This window comes from Delphinapterus leucas, chromosome 17 (assembly GCF_059928025.1).
Source record: "Delphinapterus leucas isolate spDelLeu-1000000601 "Yukka" chromosome 17, BTC_Dleu_Yukka2, whole genome shotgun sequence".
NCBI lineage: Eukaryota > Metazoa > Chordata > Mammalia > Artiodactyla > Monodontidae > Delphinapterus > Delphinapterus leucas.
In genome coordinates, this window is record NC_143145.1 from 36,982,830 (window position 1) to 36,998,038 (window position 15,209).

The 15,209-nt window shown below is 38.7% G+C and overlaps 1 protein-coding gene across 1 annotated transcript; it reads left to right on the top strand.

Moving 5' to 3' along the window:
• The first annotated feature begins 6,011 nt into the window (after positions 1-6,011).
• On the top strand, positions 6,012-15,082 carry ANKRD46 (ankyrin repeat domain 46). The gene is made up of 3 exons (XM_022584687.3): positions 6,012-6,334; positions 7,508-7,666; positions 13,038-15,082. Exons 1-3 carry the CDS (start codon positions 6,024-6,026, stop codon positions 13,252-13,254), a joined length of 687 nt encoding a protein of 228 aa, XP_022440395.1. The 5' UTR covers positions 6,012-6,023; the 3' UTR covers positions 13,255-15,082.
• Positions 15,083-15,209: the final 127 nt, after the last annotated feature.

The window sequence follows — 15,209 nt, forward strand, 5'->3', positions numbered from 1 at the left end:
TTCTTGTGGTTTTTCTTCTGCCAGGAGGAACCAGTTCTCTTTTTCTTTCCTGGAGGTCTTTACTCCCCACTAGAGGCTACCCAGTTGTTAGAAACTGCTGTGTTACCATAGGATCAGTGCTCTATGCAAGCTAGAGCACAGTTGAGGACTGTACCCAGCCCCAGGAGAGTAATAACTGTTATTTTTTGGGTGCTTAAGTCATACAGCTAGTAAGTAGCTGAATTGGGATTCTGACCCAGGCATTCCAGCTCCAGATACATTCTGGGTGGAGTAACCAAGCTCTTTGAACATCTGACAGTAGAGAAACTGCCTCTCTAGAGTGCTGTTCACTCCTGAAAGTAGCGCCTCTCAGGACAGTCAGACTGTATCACGTCTCTCTCCCTTCTGCTTTCCCCACCTCTAAAGCAGCCTCCAGTATGCCCATATCCGTTCACAAGGTGACAGGCTCAGCCTTCTGTGAATCTTGAAAGATATCGCACATTAGTGCCTCTAACTCTGCTTGTGGAATGGTTCTTATGACACGTTCCCTTTGGTAAATACCAGGACTTCTACCTGAGCCCTTCCAAATGGTAGGTCCTACAAACTCTTCCATAAATAATCTCTTACTCTCCTAGCACCCAGAGAAATGACTTCAAAGAAGACCTTTCTTTCTTCTTTCCTTCCTTCCTTCCTTCTTTCCTTCCTTCCTTCCTTCCTTCCTTCCTTCCTTCCTTCCTTCCTTCATGGAGAAGATGAGCACATTTAGACTCAACAATCTTTTCATCAAAATCTTTAGGCCTCTCTATGACCCAGACATTGCACTCCTGGCCATTTATCCCAGAGAAATGAAGACTTAATATAAAAATATGTACCTGAATGTTTTTAGAAGCCTTAACATAATGCCCCAAAACTGGAGGTAATCAGATGTCCTTCAGTAGGTAGACAGTTAAACTGTGGTACATCCATACCTTGGAATACTACTCAGCAGCAGAAAAGAAACAAACTGTTGATACAGATAACAGCCCAGGTAAATCCCCGGAGAATTATGTTGAGTGAAAAAAAAATCCTCAAAGGTTACATACTGTATGGCTCTATTTATGTAACACTCTAGAAATGACAGAATTATAGTAATGGAAGACAGTAGTGGTTTCCAGGGGATAAGGAGAGGTAGGGGCAGGAGGGGAGTAGGTGTGGCTGTAAGAGGGCAAAGATCCTGGTGGGGCTGGAAATATTCTGTATCCTGACAGTATCAATGTCAATATCCTGGTTGTGATATGGTACTACTGTTGTTTTACTCTGTGTTACCATCAGGGGAAACTGGGTGAAAGGTACACAGGATCTCTCTGTATTGTTTCTTACAACTGAATTTGAATGTACAGTTATCTCAAAATAAAAGGTTTAATTTAAAAAATCTTTAGTCCTCTTCACCCTTTGGACAATAGTTAACGTGTCCCGATTTTTATTCATTTCTATTATTTCTTGGGGAATCTATCAGTAGCTTTCTAGTGGTTTATTTAGGGTCTTCAGCATTTTCTTGGCAGGTTTCTAGTAATTAGGTCTAATGCATTTATATAGCATTAAGTTTGAAATCACATAAATTTGTAATTTGATCGTTTATTTTCTTATGTGACCTTGTCATATCAAAAGAAACTGGCAGAAAATGGTCTTTCTTATGGATTTAAGGAAACATTAGGAGTACTTTGGGGGCACATAACTATATAATCGATAATTCTATCTCCAAATAAACAGCTACACTTGTCCTTTTCATAATATAAATCCTACTATCTTCAGAATAACCCCTGTACCATTTTAACATTGAAAAAGTCACATCTTAAATTAATATATTAGACTTTCGTCATGAAGGCTCAGCTCTAGTGGGTAGGACATAAAAGGAAAATAGTAGGCTTTGGGTGAACGCAGACTGTTTGTTCAGGGAAATCAATTAAGTGGCTCAGTGATGATGAAATCTGTCTAAACTGGTATTACAGACTTGCAGAAATATAGGGAACAGTTGAAGAGGGTTGGATGTTTTGCGTATTATCATGTCATCATGATATTTGCTGAACTGTTGTGGGACTGGTCCTCACATGTAGTTTGTCTTCACTTCCAACCTCACACTGATAGCCCTTACAATACAACCTGACTTACGTATGGTAAATGGAGCTTTATAAAGTGCCATTGATTATTCCCTATAAGTTTATTTAAAGGGACTTGATGACAGCGTAAATGACTAGTAAAAGTCATGAATTTCAGCTGGAACTATAAATTTGGGATTTAGACTTTATATCCCAAATTTACCACTTAGCATATTATCTGGAACATTTTGGGCACACAGTAAATGTTTGCCTAACAAATTACTATTGATTTTTTGTGGTCCATGCTGCCTGTCCGTGACCCCCTCACTTCCACGTTCCTTCAAGAGAAGAGTGCAGTGGGACTGATGGGGGACTCTTCAAATGTCTGTCAGTGCCCTAAGGGGAAACCTGAGGGGGGTCCCAGTGAAAGTGTGAGTGTGGGGCTGCACCGAGATACAGGAGGGGTGGGGTCAGGCATGTGGAAAAGACTGCAGATAGATTTGAGCCAGTTTTCTTTCACACTGAAAAGAAAAGGTGGTTGGACAATCTCAGGAGGAGATTGAAGTACCAGTATTCAAGACAGATTAGACATTTTTTTTTCCTAAATGTACCTGTTTGGTTTAAACACAAGTATTGGTTGTTTTTAATTTATTCCCCCACTGCAAATAGCATTTTATTTCTAAAATTGCTTTAGTGGGCTAACCTGAGATGTAGCCACCACTTATAATGGGAAAAATATGCATTCCAAATTCTGGTAAGTTAGAGTGAATTTTCAGAGTGCAGTTTCTCCTCTATTGATGGTAACATAATCTGACTCTCTTTCTTTCATTTTTCTGACCGTGCTTTCTTGTTAGTGGGCAACAGAGCTTCTCCTTATTAAGCCCTTCTTTCCTCTTTTTCACCACTTTATTACTCGTCATTGACTTTAGTAGCCTCATAAGTTGATGCCTTACCCATAGATTTTCTGGAAAATATCTACAGGTCCCTGTACCTTGTCTATGTTTAGTAGATAGCAAGTCCTTTTTCACACCACATCTTTGTTATAACTGAATCTTCTATTTATTATAGATCCTTGCTGGCACATTTCTGGATAGTCTGTTGAACCTTCTTAAGAATTCAGAGAAACTGCCGTGGGACCACGAAGAGAAAGATCTAATCTTAAGGCTTACGTGAGTATTTTCTACTGTGGACTCCCTCACAACATGTGAAAGCTTCAGTGAACTGTGGCCTTGCTTTTGGGCAGATTCAGTTCTATAGTCAAGATGAAAAATGTTGTCTATCATTGGGCTTATTAAATTTGGAGGTTAGTAGTTTCTCAAGGGCACAAAGAAATCACAAAATAAACCATGCTTATTCTCACTTAAAAAATAGGCAAGAAAGACTTGTCCTTTTTACTGAGCTGATATTCGAAAGAATCCCAGTCTGCAAACCACAAGAATTCTTAACTGTTTGAACCAAAAATACCAAGTAGATTGTTTTTCATTATCTATTCTTAGAGAATTTAACCGAAACATGGTACCTCTTGAAAAGCACTTGATATGTGGTATTTTAATTTTTTAAAAGCCTGTGATACCTCTGTCTTTTTTATGGTCCAATCCAATGACTACTGTAGGGGAAAATAGGGAGATTACCCTTGAAAGAGAATTCTTGACTGTTTTTTTGAGAAACGTCTTCCCATTGGGTTAATTTCTTTAAAAAGCATTATATAGTGTCATAATCTGAGGTTTATCTTATCTTGATCCCTGTAACTCTTAATCATAAACATATTTTCCCATTATTTAGCATTATCCTTAACAGCTCCTTCTCACCCTTTATATCCAACAGGTCATTGAGTTGTGTTCATGCTATCTAGTGTATCGCTCTCCAGTATGCCCCCTTCTCTCTGCCACTGCCTTAGATCAGGCTATCATCATTTCTTGCCTGGATCTCTATAATGACACTGATTGATCTCCCTGTCTCCAATCTTGACCCTCTCCAAACTAACCTCTCTGTATTGCCAAAAAGTCATCTTTCTAAAAGACTAATATACTAAGACCATGCCATTTCCTTGACTTGAAATCCTTCAATGACTCCTTACTAAATAAAATTCAGATATAATAAATCTTACTATGGACTTGTTAGGAAGATTAAATAAAATTCATTAAGACCCCTTAATGCAGTACCTGGCTTGGAACAGGCTCTCAGTCTGTGTTAGTGTTTCCCCCTTGCACGCATGGCAGCAGCAGAGCTTAAGGTGGCCCAGGAATAGAGGGACAGTGGCTCTGCTGGAAACCAGGCTAAAAGGAGTGGGGGCCAAGAATCTCACCGAACTCCAGAGCCAGGCTTTCCTAAATCCCTGGGAGGTTAGGCACAATAGATTGATCTAGCATCCAGTTCCATCTGTGTTCCAGGAAGACTTTGCCTGATAAATTATAAGCCAAGCTCATGTGTGACTAAGCTTTTTTAAACCTTAGAGTAAGGGAGCCATCTTAACAAACACATCGGTCTCTGCCTTTGTGTTTTCTTGTTTTGGTTTGTTTTCTCTTTAACTTCTTAGTAAAGTTTCTTTTGTCAGGCTTTAACTTTTTCTTAAATGAACCAAGGAAAGGACAATTGCAGGTGGGGTGGAGACACACCCACACACGCACGCATGCACGCACGCACGCATGCACGCACGCACTGAGAGACCAAGAAATTGCTGAGGGCAGGGAAGTATCAATGAAGGATGTGTGGAAACACCTACTGGTGAACCGAGGCTACTCAGATGGGTGAAGTATTAGCATGGACACAGCTGGGATTGCTGCCTTTGTCCTGCCTCTGCATCCCCACAGAGACCTGTTTTTCCTCATCTCTCCATCTTAAGACAGTGGGAGTTTGGCAAAATCAGATATTTAGATAACCACAGAACAAAGCAGAATAGGATCAATACTGTAAAAAGGACAGAATCCTTAATTTCATGATACTTCCAGTTTTTAAATTTAGTTTGTTGCCTTCCTTAGCTTTTCTCTTTCTATGAAAAATTTGAAGTTTGTGCTCTAAACACAACATTTAGCAGGTCCTTATTGAGTGTGAATTAAGTTATTGTTTTTTTCATGCTGATTTAGTTAACTTTTGAGCTGATAATTCTGTTTTACCATATAGAATATCTCAAATACAATAAAAAGCAAATATATGGAAGAGAATTACTTTGTTTTAAATAAGAATCTCTACCAGTAGTAGCGTTTGTGTGTGTGTATGTGCGTGTATAGGTAGTTTTATGAAGTTTAAGGAACATGCTGTCTTTGTCTTCTGATGATGTAATAAGCTTAAATCTAAGCACTTATATCTTTTTTTTTTTTTTTTGCTGTACGCGGGCCTCTCACTGTTGTGGCCTCTTCCGTTGCGGAGCACAGGCTCTGGACGCGCAGGCTCAGCAGCCATGGCTCACGGGCCCAGCCACTCCGCGGCATGTGGGATCTTCCCGGACCAGGCCATGAACCCGTGTCCCCTGCATCTGCAGGCGGACTCTCAACCACTGCGCCACCAGGGAAGCCCTAAGCACTTATATTTTGCTTCACTTTAAAAATATCTCAATCCAGGGACTTCCCTGGCCGTCCAGTGGTTAACACTCCATCCTTCCAATGCAGGGGATGCAGGTTTGATCCCTGGTTGGGGAACTAAGACCCACGTGCCGCGTGGCGTGGCCAAAAAAAAAAATCTCAGTGTTTTTATATGATGAAAAGTGAAGCATGGCTTTATGGTAATTTAATTGCAATTTTGATTCAACAGATATGAAAAAAATGAGACATTTTAATGGAAAATAAAATAATAATAATTGATAACTCTGTTGTTGTTTCTGTTTGGTGAGGTAATTTATTAGAGGCAGGAGGCCAAGAAGAAAAAGAAATAGTGCTTTTCTAAATGACTTCATTGTCTTGATTTAGTTGGCTTCTCTGAGTCTTGTTCACCTCATATTTCGTTACAGGCACATTCCGTCACCACATCTGAACAATGTCCTACGTTTTTGTGAATGATTCTTCTCAGACTAATGTGCCCCTGCTACAAGCCTGTATTGATGGAGACTTTAACTACTCCAAGAGGCTTTTGGAAAGTGGCTTTGACCCAAATATTCGTGACACCAGGGGCAGAACAGGCCTTCACCTCGCAGCAGCCCGAGGGAATGTAGACATCTGCCAGTTATTACATAAATTTGGTGCTGATCTCCTGGCCACAGATTATCAGGGAAACACAGCTCTTCATCTCTGTGGCCACGTGGATACTATTCAATTCTTAGTTTCCAATGGACTCAAAATTGATATTTGGTAAGTTCTGTGGTTTTTGAAGTCTTGTCACTTCTTCCCATTAGTCTGTCAACCAATGATCTAATCTTGGAGTCCATTGATTTTGTTTCCTCACTGATTGAGCACAGCAAGTTCAGAAGGGTATTGAGGACAATGAATAAGGGAACAAGAGGCTGACTTCTAGATTTATGCTGAAGCAGTGTATGTTTTTCTATGAAAATAGTGGCTAGGTTCTGCTACTAATTAATTGTGTATTGTAAGACAAGGGCACTTGTCAACAATCTATTACAGCCTGGGCACTGCACATACTGTGTTTAGCTCATTTAATCCTCAGAATGAATAACTCTTAAGGTAGGTATTCATTTTATAGATGAAATAATTGAGACAAGCATTTTGAGTTAAATGACTTAACAAAGGTCACACAGCTGGAATCTGAACCTAGTTCCACCTGATTCCAAAGCTTGTTTGCCTTCTGTCCTATAATATACCATGCTAGCTTCATAATCTCTCTGGGGTGCTCACAGTCCTTTTGATACTGAACAATTTGAAGAAGTAGTGGTTTTTTTGGTTTGTTTTAGTGATTCCGTCTCTTGAGTGGGAAAGATCAGGCCACTTTAAAAAGTGACCTTGACCTTTAAGCCACAGTTTCATGTTGCCCTAATTTATTGGTGCTCTAGTGTCCCTAAATTCGAATAAGACAGTAAATGGTTCTGCTGCTACAGAACAAGATGTGGTGGGAATTAACTATAGGATTCAGTGTTACTTGGGCTCTCTCCTGTTGTTAAATAGCTAGGTGAACCAAAGCAGCTTATTTGATTGCTTTTGAGCGTGGGTGTTTTTTTTTGTTGTTTGTTTAATTCTTAGACATTTAAAAAATATATACACCCTTCTCATGAAATATATAAATGTCAGATAAGGATGAATCTAGAATTTTCCAATTAATTTCTAGGAAGATGCCCTCCTTTTCTTTTATTTATTCTCATTTATCTACTCTTGCCTGTATATATTTTTTTTCCTTTTTCTCTAAAAGGAAAAAAAAAAAAGGTTAACTCAAAATTCAGGTTCCGCCTCAACCGCTGGTTCTGCTCTGGGTTTTAATTTCGAGTTAATGGGGCCCATGCCTTCCTCACTGAGATCTACACAAATGGCTACTAACAGTATAATATAACCCCTTTATTTTTATGAACTTTTTAGCAATCATCAAGGTGCTACACCCCTGGTTCTGGCAAAGCGCAGGGGAGTGAATAAAGATGTCATCCGATTGCTGGAATCTTTGGAAGAGCAGGAGGTAAAAGGATTTAACAGAGGAACTCACTCAAAACTGGAGACTATGCAGACAGCTGAGAGTGAAAGGTACTTTGATACTTTCAAGTAAAGTGCTTTGATACTTTCTTTGAACTTATATTAGTCCTTATGGCTCCAGATTACAATTGAAAAGCTATTAACGGAAAGTACTATGTGCCCACATGCACAGAATGTTCTGTTAGCCACTGGGCAAGGGCAGCCTGCTGTATTGGTAGTACAAGTGAAAAGAGCTGAATAAGAGGGAGGGAAACAGGAGTCTGAGAATTTAAGTACAGATCACAAAAAGAATGGAATTTCGAAAAAGGAGGAGAAAGATAAGTCAGGACAAGAACTTGGACAGTATTAGAAAAGACCAAAAAGCTACCTTTCAAAGGTAGGGAATTAAAGTGCTGAGGAAAAGTAAAACAGGAAGAGAGTAAGACAAGACTTAAGACATACACAGTTCAGTGATGTGAAAGTGACTTTTACATGAGACGGTACAAATGAAATTTGGGCTCCTGTAAGTAATTGAAGCTAAGATGTAGCGACTGACAGGGTCTCAAATATCTCATCATTTCTCATCTAGAAGCAGTTTAGAACATAGTTCAGGGAGCTCTGGAAAGGTGACCAGGCATCTTTTCTCTGGCATCACGGGCTCAACAGGTAAAGTCTCTAGGCCAGACTTAGTTGTACTAGCATGTAGTTTGGTTGACCACCATGGAGTTTAAGGTTTCCAGGTATTACAGGGGAGGAAGGATGATGAGCTTTATAGTCTCCTCCCACAATTTTCAGTGGACTAGGGCCCTCAGTAGCTATTGACCCAGTAGCAGATTGACCAAGACTTGGAATTAGGAGCATATGGTCCACTTAGACTGTTGATATCATTGTTTCTGTGAGTTCCAGATAAAATCCTCTGTTTTTCATAGTTCACCCTTAATTTGATTCTTCTGTGCCCGTGACTCCTTTCCTCCCTCTTCGTGGACTGCCTGGTGTACTCCTTGGGGACCATTAATTCTACTCTCAAGTTTAGGATTATTTTGTTTGTTACAAATACTTATTATTGTCCAAAGAAATTAAACAGTTTTACTTCTAGAACAGTGCATGCTCCTTATGAGTTATCACTGAAGGCTGGCAAGTACATAAAATAAGAAGCCAGAGGTGCATTGGCAAGCCCTTCTTTCACCTGTGTGCTCTGGATTGGCAGTCAAGATGCTATAAGCAATTCAATAACATTGAGTTATCTGTTTTTTATTAAAGATCATGTTCTTGCAAAATAACTTAAAATTTATTTTCAAAACTACTTTAAGCTTCTTTACTGTGAAAAATGTCCGAGAATGTGCATTTTCTTGGTATATATTCAGGACTCTGCTTGGTATATTTTGTTAATAGCCAATTTCTTGGCATCTCTTTATTAGAAATATACTTTATTTTGCCTCAGTTGTGATTATTTATTAACTAAGAAGTGATTAGTCATTTGAGCAATGCAATATGAAGTATTTATTCCTACTTCTTTCACGTACCTGCCATTGCACTTCAGCATGAGAATTTGCATTATTTACGGCATTATGTAAAGCCTGTTCTTTGAAAATTGAATTATTAATACTTGTACTACCTAGTTGTCCTATCTTACTCCTGCCCTTCAGTGTCATGGTAGGAAGGTGTGGTTGAAGCTTAAATTAAAAAGCTTAAAGCAGCATCACTGGCTATTAGGGAAAATGCAGATCAAAACCACAGTGAAATACCACTTTATACCCAATAGGATGGCTACAATCAAAAAGATGGACAACAACAAGTACTGGCAATGATGTGAAAAAATTCGAGCCGTCATACATTGCTGGTGGGAATGTAAAATAGCATAGCTGCTGTGGAAGACAGTCTGGCACCTCCTCAAAAAGTTACACAGAATTACCATACGACCCAACAATTCTACTTTTAGGTATACACCCAAGAAAATTGAAAACACATGTCACACAAAAACTTGTACATGAATTTCATAGAAGCATTATTTATAATAACCAAAAGGTGGAAACCACCTAAAAGTCCATCGATGATGAGTGGATAAACAAACTGTCATCTATCCATCTAGTGAAACATTATTCCACCATAAAAAGGAATGTAATACTGATATGTGCTACAACGCAGATGAGCTTTGAAAACATGCTACATGAGAGAAGCCAGGCACAAAAGGCCAAATATCATATGATTCCATTTATATGAAGTGTCCATAATCAGCAAATAGAAAGTAGTGGTGCCAGGAGCAGGGGAAGGGGCAGTGGGAAGTGGCTGCTGAAGGTACAGAGTTTATTATAGAGGCGACCAAATGTTCTAAAATTAGATAGTGGAGATGGTTCTACAACGTTGCGAATTTACTAAAAACCACTGAATCATGTACTTTAATTTTTTAAATTTTACTTGTTGCTGTGTGCAGGCTTTCTCTAGTTGCAGCGAGCAGGGGCTACTCTTCATTGTGGCGCACGGGCTTCTCATCGTGGTGGCTTCTCTTGTTGCAGAGCATGGGCTTGAGGCACACGGGCTTCAGTAGTTGCAGCATAGGGGCTCAGTAGTTGTGGCATGTGGGCCCTAGAGCAAGTGGGCTTCAGTAGTTGCAGCACACGGGCTCAGTAATTGTGGTGCGTGGGCTCTAGGGCGCACTGGCTTTAGTAGTTGTGACGTGTGGGCTCAGAAGTTGTGGCTTGCGGGCTCTAGAGCACAGGCTCAGTAGTTGTGGCGCATGGGCTTAGTTGCTCCGTGGCATATGGGATCTTCCCGGACCAGGGATGGAAACTGTGTCCCCTGCATTAGCAGGTAGATTCTTAACCACTGCACCATCAGGGAAGCCCCTGAATCACATACTTTAAAAAGATGAATTTTATAGTACATGAATTACATCAATTTAAAAAAAGTGAGGGAGGGACTTCCCTGGTGGCACAGTGGATATGACTCCATGCTTCCAGTGCAGGGGGCCTGGGTTTGATCCCTGGTTAAGGAACCAGATCCCACATGCATGCTGCAACTAAGAGTTTGCATGCCACAACTAAGGAGCCCACGTGCTGCAACTATGGAGCTGGTGAGCTGCAACTAAGGAGCCTGCGAGCCACAACTAAGGAGCCCGCCTGCCACAACTAAGACCCCGTGCAACCAAATAAATATTTTTTAAAAAATAAAAAAAGTGGGGGAAAAGTTTAAAGGGATTGGCTAGTACATGGCATTGTGGCATAGCTGTGTAATGATTAGCCTTTTCTAGAACAGGAGATAAAGCAAGATTTTGAATGTATTTAGTGTTTTCCAGTCCCCTTATGATTCCCTGAAACATAGCATAACTTCTTAAGGGCCTATCAGTCAAGTTGATGAAAAACATTTCCCCACACCCCCTTATATCCTAAGTTTAATTTAGTTCCTTTTTATTCTGTAGGTATGGGATGACAGAGACAGTGTAGGTGACACATGTACAAAAAAGATTACACATGCACACACAGACCATCATGCTAGAATCAGGTATTTCCTAGACAGTAGAAAACACTTCATTGGATCAGGTTGCTATAGACAGTTCTGATTGGCAAAACTTCATGGGCTCCTAGAGAACGTGCAACTGAATTCTCATTTTACAGGTCCCTACCCCACCCGCCACTATCCAAAAGTAGAGTGTTCCTAGGAAACCTTTCCTTAAGCCGAGATGGCATAAAGCAATTGCCTTAGGACTCATCTTACTAATGGATGCACAAAATAAATCGAGATAAAGCACAGATGCTCACAGACACAGTTCAAGGATATTGCAGCTGGATGCTGAGATGCTGCGTGTAGTTCCTGGGGAAGGAGCTTGGTGGTGCCACTCTTCCTGCAAAATAAACATTAAACACTGTTTTTGCTTTTCGCCTTTTTTCGTATGAAAGCAAAAATCCTTTTGGGATTACTTTCAGTTAGCAAATACTGGTAGTATTGTAGATGTTTCTTAAAAGTGAGGAGGCATAAAGCAAACTTTCAAAAAATGGGGGATACCTGTATATCTAACACTTTTAAGTATGAGAGCATGTTGACTCAGACATAGTCAATAAATTTCATGTAAGTCAAAATTAACCTCTCCTGAACTTCTTAAAGTTCTAATCTTATTTTTGAACTTGCTTGAGTTTTCTTTAAATTTTTGTGTTGTTGTAGATTCCCATTGAAAATGTCTTCTCCTATTCAGAAGATAAATATTAAAAAAAGTTTGGATGTCAAACAGATTGGCCCATTAAGAAATCACCTTCCCATGATTAGAGAAGACTCTAAATGCCAGTAAACGCCGAAGTGCCTTTGTTTAACAGTGTCAAGAAGTAAAATAAAGTTATAGGTTACCAAAAAAAAAAAAAAAACACTGTCAATTTTGCATGATGAACCCAGGCTCTTAAGACATTGTTTTGTGCTGTTTCCATTGTTCTGTCCCAAGATGGTTGGAAGAATATGAAGAGAAGGAGTTTAGGAAGGATAATAACAGCGGTAGATAGTTGATACCTGTGATTACGGTCATTGTGGCTTTAATCTAAATGATACCCTGTTGTTGGTCCTGTATGTTGTGACATAATTGTGGGTGCTAATCCCTTAGAGCTTCAAATTCATCACTGTGCAGCCTTCCAAATACCAATGTCAGATATACTCTATTTGTAGTGGTCATATTTCTTGCTTATATAGTTACGAAAACCTGAATCAGTGTTTTTATGGTATTTGTGCTACCTTATTTTCAAGTAGACTCAGCCTTTATATAGAAGAGAAATAAACGTATTTTGTGTTATTGTACAAGATGGAACTAAAACCAGTAGGAGGAACCTATTAAGAGGAATTCCTAATGGTTAGCCCTGTCCAAGTGCACAATAGACTGAAGAGTAAGCATGCATTACTAGAGTATTACAGTTTAAAGAAGGAATTCCTTCATTGGTCAGATTATTGAACTAAATTAATAAAAATTCCCTTTTCACTTTAAGATTCACATACTCTATAGAACAGTTTTTTAGACTTGCCCGTCTTTGCTTATTTCCATTAACATGAGTTCTCAAATTTTGAATCATCGTGTTGAATTCTAAATTTCAAATAACCAAAATGTGTTTTGCTTTGGTACCTGGTGGAAACAACTTATTTGACCTACTTCAAGACTTCTGCTTGGGACGTTTTTATTAGAAAAGGATTTTTAACTGACTCTTCTAGATACTAAACCAAGAAACATAATCATTACTGTTTAGCAGTTTATAGTTAAAGTTAGATTGTCCAGATACCTGCACGTATATAAATCAGTACACAAATGGGTGAGAATATATATATATATATATATATATATATATGTATGTCAGTTTTCTTCTTGTAAATATTGTATTTTAAGGTTGGTCTTTTCCAAACAATGCAGTTCCTATGGTTTTATGTTTTTGAAATGTGTTGTTTCATGCCCTTTCTTTTCCCTTTGCTTCTCTCGCAGTGCCATGGAAAGCCATTCCCTCCTCAATCCCAACCTGCAGCAAGGTGAGGGGGTCCTGTCCAGCTTCCGAACCACATGGCAGGAGTTTGTAGAGGATCTGGGCTTCTGGAGGGTGTTGCTCTTGATCTTTGTCATTGCTCTGCTGTCTCTTGGCATCGCTTACTATGTGAGTGGGGTGCTACCCTTCGTGGAAAACCAGCCTGAACTGGTGCATTAGAAGAGCCCATGGGAGAGGAGGCAGATGCCAGTGTCCTGGCTTCCGTTGTTTGTTCTCAGTTTCTCAAAGTTTTCTCTTGGTGCAAGGCAGTGAGGGCTGTACATTTTTTCTTTTTGCAGTTTTACACATTGTAATCCTTGTAGAAGAACTAACTACATACTGTAGTCAAGTATACTGTCTTAAAGCTACCTCCAACTCAGCCTGACTTCTTAGGAAAGGCTCTGCATAGCCTTGTTTGATAAAAACATGGAAGTGACTAAAGAATGAGAGATAGAGGATGAGACTAGGAAATCCTTGCTACAGAAATCTTACCCTAACACAAGACCAACTAAAGTGAAGTGTTTGAAGTTTGTCTTATATGATTAGTTTTGGTTGGTAGTTTTGTTTTGTTTTTGTTTATTTTTGCAAGAGCTGCTTTTCTCTGTTTACTCCCTCTGGGGAATATCGGGGGCAGGGGCTAGGGGAGAATGAAGCATTCAGCTTAAAACTTGAAGTGCTTTTTTCAAATCCTGTGTAGAGCAAATCAGTATTTTTGGAATGCTTGGTTTGTTTTAATATTTTCAAGTCTAGTCACATACCAAACAGAACTTTTGAAAATGAGCTGTAGTTTCCTCAAAAATGACTGATTTGATCTTATATTTATTTGTTTTTAGGATAATTTTGATTTTTTTCTAAGCTGCTTTGCTTGTTGTTGATATCTGTGACGAATGAACTTGAGTTCATTTTGTTCATTTGTCAATTTCCCCTAGTGCTTATTTCAGAGATATTCTATTCATCAAAAATGCAGTCAGAAAACTTTCTCTACTCAGTAGTTAGCAGGGGAAAATAATTCTGATGTTTAAACGTCACTGTAATTCTGTAGCACTATTATTATGGTGAAAAATTCAGTTCTATAAGCTAGCTGTGTTGTCACAATTGTATCATAGTTCATAATTTTTTCATTTTATGTGCAGTCCTGTTTAGAGGCCCTGTTAGAATTGTGGTGACAATCCCATACATGTCAGTTGTTCTCTGATGGCAAGAATGGATGGTGTATTTCTGAATTAACAGTGTTGAACTCTATTGTACTAGGTGTCAAACTCTTTCTGAATGCTAATATTATGTAAATTGAAATATGGCCCCCAAACTGTATTGCAGCTTTTAGCAGTTGTTTGAAGGCCTCTTTTGTTAATGATTCTGCTATGTTTAAGTCATATTCTTGGGTTGTTAAAAAAGGATATGAAAACTTGAGAATTATTCATTGGGTGTAGTCAGAAAATTATAGTGAAAGAACTAATGGTTTTATTTTTTAGAACATAAGTCATCTAAGCTACCGCTAGTTGAATTGTTGCTAGAATTAGAAATTATAATTTAAAGCAGAATTGGTATTTCTGTGATTCTTTTTGCTTCTTAATATTTTCTCTTTTGCATTTATATATCTAGGATTGAGGCATTTTTCTTCCATGTGACTTTATCCTGTCTTAAAGAGCTGTTCTAAAATTCCTGATTTACGTGGCTGCCTCAGGATCAGCTCATAGCATCTTGCTTTTAGGTTAGATACAAACAAAATTAATCATACTTGGTGTAAATACAGCAAACCGTGGATGTTAGAATGGAGAACACTAGAACTCAAAATCAAAGTATATTCAGATTAAAAGCTTTGGAATTAGCTTTGCTTTTGTTTGTAACTCTAAACAGATGTGCAAAATTGGTTAACATGTATGTAAATATATTGCATTTTTTAAAGATTTATGTTTCCTTTTAAGTGCTGATTTCTTTGTATTCTATTCTCTGCATTCAGTATTCAGTAATACTACCAATAAACGTATTTATAATCTCTTAATCACAATCTGTTTGCTTAGGTATCATTGTTTTTCTTTTAATTTAGGGTTTTTTTAAATGGGTTCCAATTGGCTGTTCATAAAAACAAAGGTTTTTTTTTTCAAACCTGATGTAATAGGTATATCACGTTTCAC